This window comes from Boleophthalmus pectinirostris, unplaced genomic scaffold, assembly GCF_026225935.1.
Source record: "Boleophthalmus pectinirostris isolate CB_2022bp ecotype Guang Dong unplaced genomic scaffold, ASM2622593v1 HiC_scaffold_18, whole genome shotgun sequence".
NCBI classification, from domain to species: Eukaryota; Metazoa; Chordata; class Actinopteri; order Gobiiformes; family Gobiidae; genus Boleophthalmus; species Boleophthalmus pectinirostris.
Window position 1 is genome coordinate 4,668,036 of NW_026571133.1, and position 20,324 is coordinate 4,688,359.

The window sequence follows — 20,324 nt, forward strand, 5'->3', positions numbered from 1 at the left end:
GACAAAAGTTAGTTTGGTTGAAGACGTTTCACAGCTCATCCAAGCTGCTTCTTCAGTTCTGGAACTGAAGAATCTGAATTTTCCCCTCGCCACTTTTTGAGAAGACTTAAATCATTATTGTGTCATGTTCTTCTGGCATAAAAAGTAAAATATAACTTTTTCTTTATTAGTCATGGTTTCCGACAAACAATTCTTTCCTGATTTGAAGGACACTTTCTGAGGATCCATAGACGACCTTTCCCCATTCAGAAGATATAATATTTTGACAGACAGACTGATACTTTATTGATCAAGAGGGAAATCCAAGATTTTTTCAATTTAGATGAGAATTTCTTGAATTTCTTCATTGCAATGACAACAGAAGATGGCTGAATATGGAGCTAGAGATCTGAAGGAACCTGCGTTCTTTTTAAACCCCATTATGTTTTGTCTACCGTCATCATTGAAGCAGTTTGTTAGCTAAATTATTTTCCAGTCCAATGAAACGTGTCACCTTTAAAAGCGTCCCCCTCCCTCACAGAAGCTCACGAGGCTCAAAGGTTCCATTGTTCTGCGGGCACACGAGGCTGGTGTCTCGTATGTCGTCTGCCTGGCACTGGAGAGGTTTGGACAGGAGCAGTGTCTGGGATTAGAACAGACAGAGACAGAGGTGATGCAGGAAAGGTATGCTGGGAAGTCCAATATTGTGCTAATTTTAGATTCAGATTCAGAGACGTTTGATTTTACTAACACATTTTCAACAAACCAGTGCAATCAATCAATGGTATAACACAACATTTTGGGCCCCGTAAACCTTACTCTGCAGATTTTTGCTTCACCCACTCCTTTTTGAACATGTATATAATTCCTTGCGAATCCTCATTATTGTCTGAATTTTCTTATGCTTTTTGTTAAGTCTTTATACTGATATTTCTGTGCATGTTTGAAATACACAACGGCAACAACAACTAAGGGACAGTCCAGAATTTTGGACATAGGACCTCATTTCCTAGTGAGCCAGAGTGTTGGAGACGTGTGGAGACACTTTTTTAAATATTCCATCCAGTCCTTGTATTTGCAGAGGTCACTGGTGCTAGACTAGTGCATGTCAATGGTCATAGTTTATCCTGCCACTAAAAACAGTCTTACCCACTCCACAAAACACCCGAAGAAAATCTATTATTACACCAGACTGTCCATGTAAATGTCTGTGTCGATAGAATAATGTTTGAAATAAAACTAACCTTGCATCGTATTAATTGTCGCATGTTGAGGGACTATTTTCTCATATATCAGTCCGCCACTGCCGAGCTTTCTATCAGTTAGTACAACTCGCTGCTGCTGCTCAGACATAAATCTTTCAAATGCAAGGTTGGTTTTACTTCTAAAATTATTCTATCGACACAGACATTTACATGGACAGTCTGGTGTAATAATAAATTTGTTTTGGGTGTTTTGTGGAGTGGGTAAGACTGTTTTTAGTGGCAGGATAAACTATGACCATTGACATGCACTAGTCTAACACCAGTGACCTCTGCAAATACAAGGACTGGATGGAATATTTTAAAAAGTGTCTCCACACGTCTCCAACACTCTGGCTCACGAGGAAATGAGGTCCTATGTCCAAAATTCCAAATTGTTCTTTAAGTGGGAATTCTGTATATTTAAATTGAGAACTAGAGAAAAGTCTTGCAGCTAAAATACATAAAACTGAAAAAATAAATAAAGAAAACTAGCAAAATTGAAAAAATAAAAATAAAAAAATAACATAAGTTGATTTGTGTAAAACAGGTTGTGTTCAACCTTCCTCCTGTGAGCCTCTCATTTTAGCAGCCGTGAGAAACTGAGAAGAATAAATTTGATGAATTACCTTTGTAAATGTATCGTTACACATTTACAAAGGTAATTCATCAGATTTTATTCACTAGGGACAATGTGTATAGTTCAGAAATCCCTTGGTGAACTATTGGGAGGAAGTGGAGAGCTGCTGGTCAGTCGTGGAGACTTGCAAGTTGTCCCTGGGACTCGAGTCAGACTTGAGTCACTATGTTTAGGACTTGAGTCTTGACTTGATAAAATGGACTAAGATTTGGGACTCGACTCAGACATGATTTGAGAAGACTTGATGCTTCTAAAAATCTATGTAATTTTACAGAAACAAATAGGAACATGTCCCTCCCACTTCTGTTTGGTACTTTGAATGTAAATGAAGTACTGTGATGTGGTATCCTCAAATGTACTACAGTAATATATAGTAAAATACAGTACAATACAGTAAAACAGAGGGAACTACATAGAACATGATCCTTCCATTTCAGTGCAGACAAAGTTTAGAACTTTTAAATCTCAATTCTTTCTGTTCTGACCATAAAGATTCACACTAAGATCTTGTCAACACATTTAACATGGAAAAAGTTACATTTCTACAACTGTTATATAAATACCCATATATAATATACTGTGACTTTTATAATATACTGTATAATACTGTATATACTGTAAAATATACCGTACAATTTAGTTTAAAATTCATATAAATTGCAAAAATCAAAGCTATAATCAAAGCTGAAGCTCAAAGCAGACGACTTGGACTTGACTTGGACTTATGGGCCATTGACTCGAGACTCGGACTTGGACTTGCCTGTGTTTGACTTGGACTCGGACTTGAGGTCAAAGACTTGAGACTTACTTGAGACTCGCAAAACAAAGACTTGGTCCCAACTCTGCTACTGGTTCAGTTTGGAGACCCATGTTTTTTTTTTTTTTAAGTCAACACTGCTCCAGTTCTTTGGGAGACTTTACAACGCCTTTATTATCAGTTTGTAGTTATCTGCAGCCTCATGCAAAACCATATAACTCAGAATGACATGCAAACTATCATGTTCTCCCCTAAGGCAACACTCATTATATTACTTAATATTTGATGTCTGTTCCGGGTCCTGGACGGTACAACCCATCCCCAGCATCTACATATTAACCAAACCAATTATACAAAACAAACAAGAGGACAGACAGCTGCATCAGGTCAGACATTTATGCTCTGAAATTTATTTGTCCATCCTCCTGAATTTACCCACAGTCTCTGCTTAATAAAGTTGTCAAAAGTATCAAGAATCAGCTACTTACCGATTAGGGGTGTAACGATATCCAAGTCTCACGATACGATATCTTCACAGTATGAAAATCACGGTACGATATTTATTGCGATATCGCGGGAAAACGCACGATATGACGGGGAGGCTCACGATTAGGAATGTAACAATATCCAAATCTCTCTGTACGATATTTTCACGACATACATCTCACCGTACGATATTATTTTGATATTTTGTGGAGGCAAATATGCGACTTTTTCCTCTTAAAATCCCTTGACAAGGCTTCATCCAAAAAACTAAGACTTAAAAGTGCTTAGATCTGTTATTTCTTCTTGTAATCTGCACTGAAATGGAGCAAAGGATCATGGTCTATGTAGTTCCCTCTGTCCTTTTAAGCTATTGCTGCACCATAACTTTTTTATTTAAGTAAAGAGACTTGTAATTCGATGTATTGTGATGGTCCATGATATTATTGTGAGAACTTTGACGATACGACATCACGATATTTCGGTTATTGTTACATCCCTATAACCGATACTGAATTTATTATCAAAAACTAGATCCCCCTTTGAGCAGGTATTGATACTAAAAAAGTCACACTGACAGGACAAAAATAAAGCTTTTCTGCAGTTTTATAATGATCCTGAGCTGTGTCAGGAAAAGTATAAGAGCACAAAGACTAGTATATACACCCATGGACCACTGAGGGATTAATATAAAAGAACGTACTTTGATTTAAGGTTGAAAATCACATTCTGTTGTCTAAAGAAAGTGTTTTTTATTCTAATTGTGGAATCAGTATTGATTATTTATTTATTTGGGTCACAGGTATATTTTGACATGAATTCACAGACAGTCATATTTAACATACACAGACCGAAAAGGTGTCGGCTGAAGCTTAAAGGTTGTATGGAGGATTTTTGTTTGTTTGTTTGTTTGTTTCAAATTGTCAATGAAAGTTTAAAATACCATTACAGAGATGCAGCAGCTTTGTAATTATGATGATCAAAAAAAAAAAAGAATGAAAATCCATCAACTGTGGACGTGTTGAGGCCAGATAAACATCAGCCAATAGAAAACGAGACTCCCTCATTTTCTATTGGCTGTTAGGTTGTCAATCAAATTCCCTAGTGTAAGTGACTCGCCGGCGCTTGGGGATTTTGTGGTTTATGCAGCGGTTCTTCGAGGCTTTTTTAAACTGTCGCTTCCTCGCATTTCGCACAAAGTTTGTTGAGACGGCGGACGAGAATCCACGACCAGTTCACCGCAAAAGAAAGTCCGTTTTTGAGGTCACTGAAAGAAAAAGAGAAGGGGAAAAGGAGCGAAGACAAACTGAGGTGATTCTTGGAGATTCCTTCCACCGATGGTGCGACTGAAGCAGACGAAGGGTCTAAAAACTGACACGTCGGTCGTTAAATTACCTCTAGACAGGAAACTTCAACAGTGATTCTGAACGTGCACAAGGACTCTCGCTGTATTTCTCTTCCCTTAAAAAAAATCCTCTATACAACCTTTAAGCTTATTATGCCTTTACCTTTTATTCCTTTATCAGAGCGTCATCTTGACACCAGTTCGTCTTCATCAATACAGCAAGAGTAAACAAACAAATCAGAAACAGCACAACAAAGTACGACAGCACAAACTAAGTATCATAATTCATGTATCTGTCCAGAGTTAAACACTTAAACTTCTTTATAAAGTGAAAGAGAGTGGTGCACAATTTTAGGTTTTTTATACAATTGTTCCACAGCTCCACCCCTTTAACAGATATTCAACATTTCATAATGTTTGTTCTAATTTTCTTTTTGATAAACAGGGCCGTACCTCTGAGCTCATATTGGCTCTTTTGGATTTTGATGTTCTGTAAAGATTTATTGAGTATCGAGGTCTATTCCTTTGTACTGAAATCGAGTTTAAGTAAATTTAAGTATCATGACAACACTGCTGCTTAAAGGAATGAAATTAATATGCCAGGAATTTTATATCGCAGTTTTCCTGGAGCCAGATTTTATGAGGATTCTTTCTTCTTTGTATCTTTATGTTAACTTGCATAGAGCTAATTGTTTCTTCTGAAAGTTCACACATTGCAGTTGTTTAAATCCAGAAGTGTCTTAGTCTTTCTGAAGTTGACCAATAGGAGGAGTGTGTTTGTTTAAGCGTACACTGCAAAAAACAAAATCTATTCAAGTTTAGATGACTTGAATTAAGAAAATGTTTATCATGATTTGAATAAATTTCTCTTGACAAGTAAAATGATCTGCCAGTGGAACAAGACTATTTATACTTAAAATATGAGAATTCATCTTGCTACAATTAAAATAAGAAAAACAACAACTTTTTGCACCTAAAATAAGAAACAAAATCAAATGTTGCTTGAATTAAGAAAAACACACTTATTCCATTGGCAGATACTTTTACTTGTCAAGTTGAATCAACTCAAATAAAGTGAAATGTCAATGTCAATGTTTTAACTTATTGCTTTTTTCTAGTGAGCATACATTTCAAAAAGTTACATCTTTCCAGGTTAAAATGACTTGAATTAAGAACAATTTTAATCTGATTTGAGTAAATTTCACTTGACAAGTAAAATTATCTACCAATAAAGCAAGACTTTATACTTTAAAATACAAAAATGCATCTTGTTTTCTAAAGATAAGAAATAAAAAACATATTCATTGGTAGATAATTTTACTTGTCAAGTCAAATCCACTCAAAATCAAGTAAAATGTTCTTTATTTGAGCAGTTTAAATGTACCTAGATATTACTTTTTGCAGTGTAGATCTGCATTCGTGAGAAAATTCATTCATTTGACCAAAACAGCAAATGCTCGCGATAAGGTTTTACTTTTGTCTTGTCATATTAAAAAATAGCAGCACTAGTCTCCTTTCTCTTTAGAATACAATGATGAAGTTGTGTGTTTGACCAGAGGAAGAAGGAAGTGAAAGATGAGAATCATGATGAAAAGAGGAAAAACGTCTGTGTCAAACTGAAGATTTTCACACCAACACAGAATCACTCACTCACTGCTGTTAACCGCATATGGTATACAGTTATATTAATATGGTCATTTTTATTTACATTTTTTTTTTTTTTCTTTTGTATTTTTTACATTAATTTGTATTCATTTATTTATTATTTTATTTATTTTATTTTCTCATTATATACCAACTGTTCTACCACTTAAGCCAGTTTTGTCCCTCCTACTAATACAGACCTGGGCATTGTACAGCTCCTTGGAATTATAAAATAAACATATTTTATCATTTTACCTCATGCATGGATTAATTAAGTTTTTTTATTTATTTATATAGCGCTTTTCACAGACATACGTCACAAACCAACACATTCACCCATGCACACAGCACTGTCATACTAAAATTAAAACTGCATTGCTTTTATTCGTTTATTTATTTATTTTATTTTATTTTTATTTAATTAATTTATTTTTTATGACATTTTTGTAAGGTCCCCTCACTTTTTCATTGCTTAGTCAAAACATAAACTCTTACCAGTCTTACCAGCTCATCAAAACAATGATATTTACTGCTTTTTATAAAGAAATATATTAATATTATGCAGAATTGAGTTAAGTTTTTTGGCCCTCCACAATATTTTCTGTTTCCCATGTGGCCCCATGGAAAAAATAATTTCCCATCCCTGTACTAGTAGATGAGGACACTTTCTACAAGTGTTCTCCAATTTATCACAAGGAAAATGCAAAATAGAATAATTAATATCTGGTATCCACTTTTGGTCATTTCAAAAAACAAAAATACACGGTGTGGTATAGGATTTTGATCCCGCGGTGAGGTGACCCCGGGGTCAGAATCCTATTATGGTATGTTGACCCCCCCATGAAAATCTATATTTTATTAATAAACAACGTGAATTCTATAGAAAAACTTTGAATATTAATACTATATTTACAAATTAAAACACATTGACATATTTAAAAGTGTTTTTGAAGAACTCAGATGCATTTTTTATGTCAATTATAACTTTTGAATGTTAAAAATTACTTAGTTGTTTAAACATATATGTTACTGAAAATGAGGTAGGTAGTTATTAATTAATTAGGTAATCAAAGTGATGTATAATGATTTGGAATCTACCTATGACTATAATAATCTGACCCCCCAATATGTTTATTATAGTTATTATGATGTAAAGTAAGAAGTAATGTTAGTTGAATATTGACAATGATCAATTATAATATAAAGGAGGTCAAAATCCTATGACCCCCCCCAATATGTTTATTACAACACAACATGACTACATTCAAGGTCATTATCCATACAAACCATTGCCTAAATTGACATTATGATTAAGGATTAATCTGAACATAAACTAAAAACCTTAACAATGTAAAATACAATATAAAAAGTGACAAGATTGCTATGTATACGTTACATTTACACAAAATACGAAGTCATTATCCATCAAAACATTTCTTAAAATACCTTAAAAGAAAGTGAATATGTAGCAGTATATAATAAAAGTAAATTACATGAGAAATAATGATCATATAAGTAACTACTAAAAAAAAAAAAGTAAGGGGAGTCAAAATCCTATAGGGGTATGTTGACTCCAGATTTTTCATGTCATAGTTTTATATTTTTTCCCCAAATATCTCCAAAATATGTTGTGTTCTCTGAGTCCTGGTCTGATCCTTTGGTTTTTGTAATGGTCCGTCCGCATCGCTGTTTCTTTACACAGGACATCTGCTCCATTTAATCAGAGCCGCCTGAGTCAACACTGACACATGTCTAATAAAAACTCTAATGAAGACTCAGATCTGCTCCTGGAAATACAACACACACTTTTGAACTTTAATCAAACATAAATCTGCTGATAAGATTTTCACGGCGATAAGAACACCTCACATGAATGAAAGAGAGGTTTAATGCCATACTGTGGGACATTTCAGACAAAGCAACCCCAAGTAATTAAACTGTAACCAAACTTGAATATACATTTTTGAGCTGTTTAAAGGTTCTATATCACATAACTGACTCTTGTGAGCTTTTAGTTATGTTATAATCATAGGCGGAGTTTGACTTTTGCGCTCGGGGGGCAAACATTTTAATGTCAAGGCACTAAAGTCAAGATGTAAAATGTGAATTGTCATGTGCACAGTACGGAAACGCCCTGTACAATGACATTATCGTTTTATTGTAAACACCGCTGTGCATTATAATTATTCTTTGACATTATACAGAATAGTTATAATGCTAATAATGCTGTAGACCGCACTGTAGACCGCACTGTAGACCGCCCGTAGACCGCACCGAGACCGCACCATAGACCACACTGTAGACCGCACTAGAGCCCGACCGATATATCGGTTGGCCGATATTATCGGCTGATATGGGCAGCTTTAGGCATATCGGCTATCGGCCGATATGCTTGCTGATATGGGCCGATATTTCATATGGGCATGTTATACCTCGTTATAAAGCTTAGACTCTCTACATTCTGTTCATTTAATCCAATTTACAGACAGATAAATGTCCTAATATGTGGCTCCACATCAGTATTTATCTACGGAGTCATTTGTCAGTGTGTGTCCGTACTGTCCCTGAACACACCACAGAGTCGCGTCACTCACGTGCGTTTGTTTACACCTGCAGACACAGATCCAAACACTGAGATTATATTCTTTTTACGGACAATCGGTTTGAGTCTGGATTAAAAGGACATTTATTAGTGCAGATTTGTGATGTGAGGAGAAGCCTGTATGAGCGGTGAGTGTTGGACATATGTCGACTCTGAAGCTAGTTTTTGTCATTTGTTATGGGTTAGCTGCTGTAGCTCCCGCTCATAAACAGACTGTTTTCTATTGGTCTGTTCTAAAGTGACTATATTGGCCGTATATTTGTTACTGGACCAGCACTGATATGTAAATGAACTGTGAATAGAGGTGTGAATTATGACATTTGCGCATATAATTAATTACCGCGGCGCGCACGTATTTACGGCTAAAGGCTAATAGCGCTACTTTCTTTACTAGTTATGGGTCCGTCGCGAACGAAATGACTCTTAGAACCGGCTCTTTGAAGGGAACGACGGGAGCCTGATCCTTATTGGGAGCCGTGTTTTCTCTTTCTCTCACTTTTTTTCTCTTCACGCCGCGTGCAGATTCGTGGTTTGACAGCGGCAGCGGCTAAAAACGAAACTTTGAGAAATTTGCGTGTACGTAGGATTAAAAAAAACACAAAAAAAAACAACAAAACAAAACAAAAAACGAGCATATTTGACTGTAGTTTAGCATAAAATAAATAAGTCCCGGTTTAGTCCTTTTTCAGTCCTGGTTTAGACCTGGTTCAGTCCTGATTCAGTCCTGCTTTAGACGTGCTTTAGTCCTGCTTGCAACAAAACAATCTGAAGAGCCACTTGGGAGCCAAAAGAACCAGCAGCTTTTAGTGAGCCGAGCCAAAAGAGCCGGTTCTCTAAAAAGAACTGGAATACCCATCACTAGTGTCTAGAATGTGATGCAAAAATGCCATTAAGTCAACCTAGTGTCTGTAAATATGATGTAAATAGGCAGAATAACAATAAATGTTGCCTAAATAAACCCAAGTTAAAATCCACCAGAGCCAAACCTAAGTTTTTTAAACAATTCAACATTTACAGTGAATTTTTACATCACTAAATATATCGGTGATTATATCGGCTATCGGCAGCTCCAACTTCCATTATATTGGTTTCATATCGGCCACAGCAAAATCCATATCGGTTGGGCTCTAGACCACACCGTAGACCGCACCGTAGACCGCACCGTAGACCGCACCGTAGACCGCACCGTAGACCGTAGACCGCACCGTAGACCACACTGTAGACTAGACTGTACTGTACTGTACTGTTGTATGCGTCAGGGGACCGCAGGCGAAAGTACCGGCGCAGAGCTCCACGCCCCACAGGGTAGAGCTCAGCCGCCACCCGATCACAGTTTGTGGACACCCTGCTGCGCGGGCTCTGGGTTCTCTCTCTCTCAAGTCCAAGATTAGTCCTGGTTCAGTCCTGGTTCAGTCCTGTTTTAGTCCTGGTCCAGTGTTGGTTCAGTCCTGGTTTAGTCCAGGTTTAGTCCTGGTTCAGTCCTGGTTCAGTCCTGGTTTAGTCCTGGTTCAGTGCTGGTTTAGTCCTATTTTAATCCTGTTTTATTCTTGGTTCAGTCCTGGTTTAATCCTGGTTCAGTCTTGGTTCAGTCCTGTTTTAATCCTGTTTTAGTCCTGGTTCAGTCTTGGGTCAGACTAGGATTCATATTTATTTCATACAATATTTTTGACATATTTAAAATATGAACACATTTTTTAAAAGTAAATATTTGTATTGGTCATATTAGACTAGGCCATATAGACTCAATGTCTATGTGGCCTAATATGTCTCGTGACATATTTCAGCCACTAGGGGGGCAGCCCTCCCCGCAAACTCTGTCTATGGTTATAAAGCTGTTACCTCCTCAAAAACAGACCTATATTATTAGTCTGTTTACTCCAAAGCTCAAAATGCTCTGTTCCACCTGGTGATGTCATGAAGCAGTGGTAGACCTGTCAGATCCCATCAGATCTCAGAAGAAGCAGAGCAGGTCAGGGCCTGGTTAGTACTTGAATGAGAGACCGCTGGGAAAATCAGGTGCCACAGTGGAGCGCTGTCATTGTGTCTTTAGGCACATTAGAATCAGAATCAGTATTGAGTATTGAGTCTAGTCTTTAGTATTGAAAACAAGTTTGAAAGTTTAGTATCATGACAACACTACTGCTTAAAGGAATGAAATTAAACACATTTTAGGAGTGTGATATGCCAGGAAATGTATGTCACAATTTTCTTTTTATTAGGATTCTTGTTAACTTTGTATCTTTATATTAACTGCTTCACACATTGCATTTGTTGTGAGTGATGGTGGTGGGTAGAGGGGCCGATGGTGCAGAATGGCAGCCTCGTTTCTGTCTGTGTTCAGTCTGTAACAGGGCTACAATATTATCTTAGTGAGTGAATGAATAATTCACGGTAAAGCATTTGAGTGTCCAAAAAACTCTCTATATAAAACCAATCCATTATTACAGTTGACTGATTTACTGTACATTACACTCATCACAGTTCCACTTACACACTCAAAACTACTTGTACCCATTTGTATTTATTGTCCTTTGTGTGTGTTTTCTGTGTTTTGGATTTCGAGGAGTCTTCACAGTAAACTGCGTCTGGGCAGTGGATCTTCCTCCAGCCTCACAGACCTGTCCCAGTCCAAAAGCTCCGGCTCTGGGGACAAGAGCGGGACTCTGGGGGGTCCCTCCGACGAGTCCAGAGACAAAGGAACACAGCAGAGGAGAGCAGGGGCCAACGCTACATGGAACAGGTCTGTACCGGTTTAGTCCTGATATAGACCAGATTTAGACCAGGTTTAGAATCAGTTTCGACTTGGTTTAGAACTGGTTTCGACTTGGTTTCGAATTGGTTTCGAATTGGTTTCGGCTTGGTTTCGACTTGGTTTAGACTTAGTTTCGACTTGGTTTAGAATTGGTTTCGACTTGGTTTCGACTTGGTTTAGACTTGGTTTCGACTTGGTTTAGAATTGGTTTCGACTTAGTTTCGACTTGGTTTTGACTTGGTTTGACTTGGTTTCGACTTGGTTTAGAATTGGTTTCGACTTGGTTCGACTTGGTTTTGACTTGGTTTCGATTTGGTTTAGAATTGGTTTCGACTTAGTTTCGACTTGGTTTTGACTTGGTTTCAACTTGGTTTAGAACTGGTTTAGACTTGATTTAGACTTGGTTTCAACTTGGTTTAGACTTGGTTTCAACTTGGTTTAGAATTGGTTTCGACTTGGTTTAGACTTGGTTTCGAATTGGTTTTGACTTGATTTAGACTTGGTTTCAACTTGGTTTAGAATTGGTTTCAACTTGACTTGTTTAGAATTGGTTTCGACTTGGTTTAGACTTGGTTTCGACTTGTTTTTAGACTTGGTTTTGACTTGGTTTCAACTTGGTTTAGAATTGGTTTCGACTTGATTTAGACTTTCGACTTGGTTTTGACTTGATTTAGACTTGGTTTCAACTTGGTTTAGAATTGGTTTCGACTTGGTTTAGAATTGATTTAGACTTGGTTTAGAATTGGTTTCGACTTAGTTTAGACTTGGTTTAGAATTGGTTTAGACTTGATTTAGACTAGGTTTCAACTTGGTTTAGAATTGGTTTCGAACTTGGTTTAGAATCGGTTTCGACTTGGTTTAGAACTGGTTTCGACTTGGTTTCGACTTGATTTCGACTTGGTTTGGACTTGGTTTGGACTTGGTTTAGAATTGGTTTCAACTTGGTTTTGACTTGGTTTAGAATTGGTTTAGACTTGATTTAGACTTGGTTTCAACTTGGTTTAGACTCTGGTGGGTCTCAACGTTGAGTCCAGAGACATAGGAACACAGCAGAGGAGGGAAAGGGCCAATGCTACATGGAACAGGTCTGTATTGTGTATTTAAAGATAAACAATGTAAATATGATGTGGATTGTCTCCTGCCTGCAGACAATCCACATAATAATTACATAAAAGTTACATAATAGACTTTTAAATTGCATTTTGGTGGTAAAAACATGGAATAACTTCCCTTCCCTGAGATAGAGGATTGATCCATTTGAGCATCTTGTTCAGTAGTGTCTCATTTTCATAGATCTACACCAGGAGTCATCAAACTAAGGCCCCTGGGTCGACTCCGGCCCTTTGACTAACCCCCCAGCCTCTCTGCCCCCCACCACTTGAACTGGCCCTATGAGATAATCCTCAAAAGTTGTCATGGCCTATTTTTTTTTTATTACTTTTTGACAAATAATAACACATTTGCATCATGAATTTTGTTGATTTTTTTCAATTAAAAATTATATTTATATGAAGTATGTATATTTAAATAATTAAATGACGTATTTACATTTTCTTCCGAATTTGCTGCCAAATTTTCATGACCTGACAAACTCAAGATCAAACGGTGACAGTAAACGCACATGCAGAGTTCTGTAGTGCAATTAAAAACAGCAAAATGTTGAGTGTTGAGTGTGAGAGTTGAGTTCGTAAAGGTGACAGAGAGTGCTGGAGTTTTCAAAGAACAGTAGACGACCAATTATTTTTTTGTCCAGTGTAAGGAGCATGCAGTTTGTCTGATATGGGCCCGGTCAAGTGGTAACGGAAGGAAACAGGGGCAGATTTTTTACATTCAAATGTCTCTTATTCAGAAACTAGAGGGACTATTGAAATAAGTAAAGTATCAGAATGTAGGAAAGAGTTACACTCCAACAGGGTCAAGTTAAACCTGTGATATTCTTTCAAGTTGTTGACAAAAAATTTAAAAACTCATGTCGGTAACGGAGGGAATGAAATATGCAGCACTTTTTGGGCAATAAATACAAACAGTGATAACTCTTGGTTCTCACTTACATATCCTTAACAAACTGGTTTGAATATTTGCTTCATATAGTTTTCTACCATATGGTACAAGATTAGGTTGAAAAACCTCTTACTTTTTGAGTCATGAGATTTTTTATTAAGAAAGGTCATGGTAACGGAGGGAAAATTGTGCAAACAAGTAGAAAGTGCATGATTTTGCATAATTTGTCAACTTTTTCCCCCCGAATACTTTAATATTACTTCAAAATGAAAGGAAACTATTTCTATAAAATATGTCAGTCCTTCCAAGCAAATTTTTATCATTTTAAATACGTTTTTTTTTTTTAAATCATGTATCTTCATCAGTGTTCAAAGACTGAATAACACAAGATATGATGAAATACATCAGTTTATTTACATGATTTGCAGGTCTTTGAAATTTGGGAAATAATTTTTGTTCCATGTTTCATACATGGTCTGTTTAAAACATATGGAACTTTAGAACCAAAAATGGTACAGAAAAAAGGTAAACAGTTTCATAAACTAGAGGACATATGTATCTGTTCAATACATTTTATATCAGATACATTAACTTGAATTTTTGGCCTTGATGTTTACTTCTGCTTGACTGGGCCCATGCGTAAAGAAAGTGTGGCAGTTTTCATCCGGAGCGATCACAGTCAGGAGCGATAATGTGGCTCCCAGAGAAAAAAGTTTGGTGTCTCCTGGCCTTCACCATAACTTCTCACTCCTTTGGATAAGAAAACGGGAAATGCCAAATAAATAAAAACTGAAGTCCCATTTAGATTCAAAATCTCTTTGACATCGGAGGCCCGCATTAGCAGCTAATTTATTACAGACCCTTATCCTGGTTCAGTCCAGGTCTAGCTCCAGGCCTAGTCCTTGTTTAGCCCCTATTTTGGTGTGCTGTGTGCTTAAGTGTGAACATATCCTGTGTTTGTTGAAAGTCTATTGAAAGTTTTATATTACTGTACCCAAAACTGACCTTTGTGAGCTTTAAGAAAGTAGTTCTGAAGTATAGTTATAGTTATAAAGTAGTTACCTCCTCGAAAACAGTTTTATTCACACGTGTTTGAGTAACCCTTTATTATTAGTAAGCAGGGACGTAACAATATCCAAATCTCATGGTACAATATTATCACAATATGCATCTCATGGTTCGATACTTATTGTGATATTTTGAAGAGGCTGTTTAAGAGGAACACTTTTTTGCTTTTAAAATACCCTGACAAGATTTTGGTGTGAATTATTTCCGTCGTAATCCCAAGAATTCAAATAAAAAACATATCCAATCCAATCCACTTTATTTCTATAGCACATTTCACAAACAAACAGTTTCCAAAGTGCTGCACAAATATAGAATAATACCAACAATAATAAAATGATAAAATAAATGCTTATATTTAATCACACTAGTCTTAAAATAATAAAACCGGTGAAATAAAATAAGAGCAAAATTATAGAATAGCAATAAATAAATAAAGCCAATAAAATACATTAAAATAAATAAAAGACACAGAGGACGACACAACTCACGCGGTGTTAAAAGCCAGAGAATTAAATTGGGTTTTAAGACGAGATTTAAAACTCTCCACTGTGGGGGCTGTTGGGAAATTGATTGGCTGTAAATCTGGATGAGGTCCAAGACGTATTGTGGGGTCAGTCCATTGAAAGCTTTAAAAACAAACAATAAAATCTTAAAATCAATTCTAAATTTAACAGGAAGCCAGTGCAACAACACAAGAATTGAGGTGATGTGCACTCTTCTTTTGGTTCTTGTTAAAAGTCGTGCCGCAGAGTTTTGGACGAACTGTAGTCGGTAAAGTGCATTTTGTCAGATCCCGGAATAAAGTGCATTACAGTTGTTCAGGCGTGATGAAATAAAAGCTTGCACAACTTGTTTAAAAAATTTAAAAAAAGGTTTGACTTTAAATAAAAGCCGCAAATGATAAAAACTTGATTTTAAAACACCATTGATTTGCCTGTCAAACTTAAAATCACTGTCTAGTGCAGGGGTGTCAAACATACGGCCCGGGGACCGGATCCGGCCCTCCAAGACCTTTAATCTGGCCCTCGGCTGATTTTCTACTAAAATATTTTAATTATATTTTCTATTAAAATATTGGTAATTTTCTGTGGTGTTTATCACAGCAGCGTCTCCAGCGTCTCTGTACGTGGCCCCTCCCACCAGAGCAGCACAAATGAAGACTTGTCTCTTTCCAAACGCTCTTAAAGGACGATCGTTTTGACTGTTGACCGTGACACCCTCATCAGGAAAATGTCAAAAATGAGAAAAGTGGAGGAGGCCAAGTGCAGGATTTTACAAGAAAAATTTACTTATTCCTATTTACATATAAGTTACTGTTAAAACATTGTGTTGAAATTGCATTTTTCTTAAAGTTTCAGGTTGTTCATAATATTATAATATTTTGTAAAAGAAAGAGTTCATCAATTAAAAAAGATTTCTGTAATAGATTTGCGTTTCTCTGCACAAATATTTAAATTTATTGTTATTTTTGGGGTTTATATGACATGAGTTTTCTGATCCGGCCCCTTTGGCATCAGAGTAGGTTGGATACGGCCCCCGGACCAAAATGAGTTTGACACCCCTGATGTAAGGTCTTGGTGACTGTGGGGCGAACATAATTTTATATGTTCACGTGCATATATCTTCATGTTGTCTGCACTGAAATGGATCATGGGATATGTAGTTTCCGGTGTTTATAAGAAAAGGAACTTGTAATTCGATATATTGTGAGACTTTTGACGATACGATATCACAATATTTCGGTTATTGTTACGTCCCTATTAATGAGTCCTTTAAGTGTTCTTTCAAGTATTCCTTATCATTACAGTTTTAACCTTCACATTGACTTTCAGGCCTCTTTTTTTACCGTCACCGTCTTTGTTTGTCACCACCTCTTAGAATCTCACGGCTGATTTCCTCTTCTAAATGAAAACCCTGTACACAAACCTGTATCTGTCCTTCTGTGACGTTTAGCTTCGGGGTCCGTGTGTTTTTCTTTTCACTCGGCGTCCATCTCGTCTTTTCACCCTCCTTCACTTCACTGCTTCACCTTTGTCCCGTGCCTCTCTCCTTTGACTCTTTTCAAAAGCTTTATTTAGGCCCAAAGAAGAAGAAGAACGGGGTTTGCTGCGGGCGTAGATGCTTTGTGGCTTTGTGGACATTACACAACTTTGAATGGGCAATTAAAACAAGTGCAATGGTCTTATCTGTACAGCCTCCAGGATCAGTAATACCATTATTATTATACTGATGCTGAATATCTTGACTTGGTAAATGAAATGACAGTTATAGGGTGAGGAGAACACATGCCCACATTTTTATTTATACATGTAACTCCATCTGTCTCCTGATAATTGTGCTCATGAATTAGGAATTGTACTTCCTATGTACTTGACCAGCCTTTAAGAATAAGAAACAGGTAGTGTCTGATTTAATCACTGTTGGGCAAGTTACTTCAAAACTGTAATGTGTTATTTATGACTTGTTACTGTCATTTCATAGTAATTCATACATTACAATATTACTGTATTTAAAATGCAAGAGATTACATGACTATTGCAGAACTTTAAGTTACTCTCACTAAAATAACTGTGCAAAGATGCCGAACTTTTGCACCGTATACGGACTGAACCAGAATTAAACCAGGTCTAAACCGAGAACTGAACCAGGACTAAACAACTGAACTAGGACTAAACCAGGTCTAAACCAGGACCAAGCCAGGACTAATCTTGGACTAGGACTTGGAATCTAGGACCACCCCTGAGAGAACCCCGAGTCCGTGGAGCAGGGTGTCCACAAAACACGATCGGGCGTCGGCTTCACCGCTGCTGATATCACAGTGATTTTATCGAATTTGTATGAAGAAAAATGAAAAACCCACCACTTGAATCCAGGTAAAAAATGCATTGTAACACACGTTACTGACATTTGTACCAAGTAAAACATTACCTTTTTTTTTAAGGTACCGGTATACCCAAAACTTCAAAATAGAGGCGGTATTATGCAAAATTAACTTTTTTAAAGGTTTCTACCACATTATAATGTTATTCCCTTATCTGAAACATGCCGAAAGAGGTTTTATATGTCATCCATGCACGTTTGAGTAATTTAGTGATCTCTCCTAGGCCCTATTCAAACCCTCTTCAAGTTTAGTAGTAAGATTCTGTTCAAAGTCTATGTCACCCATGCTCCTGCACATTAATTCTCCTTAAATATACAGAAACATTATACAAAACTGTACACAACAAACCTGATGCGATGTGCAGTAGTTTCCTTAGTGGAACATGTGCACAGATTTGTTATGATAATGCTCTGAAGGGGGAGTGACTTAATGTGGAGAGCACAGTGAGGGGAGAGTCAGAGCAAAAAACAAACAAACAAAAAAACAGAAACTTTTTTTAGTACATTGTTTTCTACAAATATAACATTTTAGAAACAATAAAAGGTAACACGGTGATCTAAACATGTTATATGTTAACAATGAATACCTGACAGTAAAAGTAAAATACAGGGGGTATTTTAAATGTCCAGATGTCCCTATTAACCCAGGACAGTTCCTGCTCAGGAATTTAAATAAAAACCTATAATATAAAGTAATTTAAAATAAGGAAATTCAAATTAATAATAAAAAAACTATGTCTATGGATGTGTGGTAACACCATGAAAACATGTACGGATAAAGTTATTTTGCAATTTATGTGATTAATTTATTGTGCACGTACAAAATAACAAAACACACTAATAATATAAAATGTACACTAATAATAATACAAAAAAAAAAACACACTAGTTAAAAAAGTAGGTGCTGGAAGAGGCAAAAAACCCAAAAGAGCTTATATTCAAGCCTCCACCTTCAGAATACAATAAAAACTGAACATTATCACTGTGCATAAAAAAATAAATAAAACATCACATTTACACACCTTGGACTGAATTCATGTGATTCAAACATGGATTAAAACACAATGAAACATCCACAATTGAATAATTATCAAACATTATCATGAAATATCAAACATTTCCTCACACTTAAACATTTCCTCTGATCTGCCGCCACTAACCAAATGTGAAAACCGACTTCACAGTTTCCCACCTCTGTATCGTCGGCAAAACTGAACTCTTGATGTGACTCATTTTGGAACATGAAAATGATGATTTTGACGAGTTTTGTATCTATGAATCTCTGCATTGGTTTTGAAGTAAAATGTGAAATGTTGGGGATCGTATTTTGTAATTGTGATTTACACTTTTTTACTTTAAGAAAATTAAAAAAAAGAAAATTACAAAAAAAAAAAAAAAAAGACTTCTCCAGAATCGTTTATTTGACATAGCCATCCATATTTTTGACCAATCTGAAAGAGAGTTATATATTAAATACAGAAAAATAAATACAGAAACCATAGAACAAAAAAGTCCCAGTTTTTAATTTTGTAAATCTGAGCACCCAACATTAACCCTGTAAACCTTAGACTTTATATCAAACTTAAATAGTATGACTTTTCTTATGCATTTGCAGTGTTGAGGAGTAACAGATTACATGTACCGGAGTTATGTAATCAGAGTACAAATTATGAGTAACTGTATTCAGTTACAGTTACTGTTTCAGTGAGTGGTAATTGGATTACAGTTACTATATCTTTTTTTTTTTTTTTTTTTTTGGTAATTCCACTCATTGCCAGAAAATAAACCAGGTCTAAACCAGGACTAAACCAGGTCTAAACCAGGACTAAAACAGGTCTAAACCAGGACTAAACCAGGTCTAAAACAGGTCTAAAACAGGTCTAAAACAGGTCAAAAACAGGACTAAACCAGGTCTAAAACAGATCAAAAACAGGTCAAAAACAGGACTAAACCAGGACTAAAACAGGTCAAAAACAGGTCAAAAACAGGACTAAACCAGGACTAAAACAGGTCAAAAACAGGTCAAAAACAGGTCAAAAACAGGTCAAAAACAGGTCTAAAACAGGACTAAACCAGGACTAAAACAGGTCAAAAACAGGTCAAAAACAGGACTAAACCAGGACTAAACAGGTCAAAAACAGGTCAAAAACAGGACTAAACCAGGACTAAACCAGGTCTAAACCAGGTCTAAACCAGGACAAAAACAGGATTTAACTGGACCATGCTGCGTGGACGTGTCTCTTCTTCTATCACAATATTTTTAATTTGGTTCAGTAAAGTCTGGGCTTTTTATTTTCTTTTATCAGACAAAACATCTTAGGTTACGATTTCCTCGTCTTTGCTTCTCTACAGCAAATCAAGTAATCCAAAGTATTCAGATTATGTTACTCACTTTAAATAATTTAATGGATTACGTTACAAACTACATTTTGGGGTGTGTAATCTGTAATCTGTAGGGGAATACATTTTAAAAGTCACCTTCCCAACACTGTGCATTTGCTAGTAATACTTAGATTATAAAATTGTCTATTTTTGTCTCAGACTGTGCGCTCAAAAGGGAGAGGGAGAGGAAAAGGGTGGATCACTCATTAACTTTTTTCCTATTTAGATTTGCACTAGAACTTTAACTTTAATATATTTACAAAGCTTAATCGCAGTACTTCCTTATCCTGGGACCTCTTTACTGACAGTTTTTACTTTTTAACACTAAACTAACTAAATATTTATCTTTTCTTGTTTTCCCAGTATCCACAACGCAGTGATCGCGGTGTTCCAGAAGAAGGACATGGGAGAGAATGAACTGTACACTCTGAACGAAGGCGTCAGGTCAGTGGAGCATTTTATTATAAAGCTAATTTAAGACCAGCCATACTTTCCTCTTTTAACACCACAGTGAATCTTGAGGCCGGGCTGCTTTGGGGAAAATTACCAA

General features: G+C 36.3%; 1 protein-coding gene across 4 annotated transcripts in view; it reads left to right on the forward strand.

Moving 5' to 3' along the window:
• Positions 1-20,324, forward strand: part of LOC110156004 (proline-rich protein 5-like) — a 56,162-nt gene that overhangs the window by 12,649 nt on the left and 23,189 nt on the right. Inside the window, exons 3-4 of one of the 4 annotated variants that reach the window (XM_055154020.1) lie at positions 11,258-11,431; positions 20,138-20,218. In XM_055154020.1, the coding sequence (XP_055009995.1) occupies positions 11,258-11,431; positions 20,138-20,218 (255 nt within the window). Of the gene's footprint in view, positions 1-11,244; positions 11,432-12,520; positions 12,529-20,137; positions 20,219-20,324 lie in introns of those variants that run through there. The other 3 variants (XM_020920184.2, XM_055154019.1, XM_055154021.1) reach the window with 3 other exon arrangements.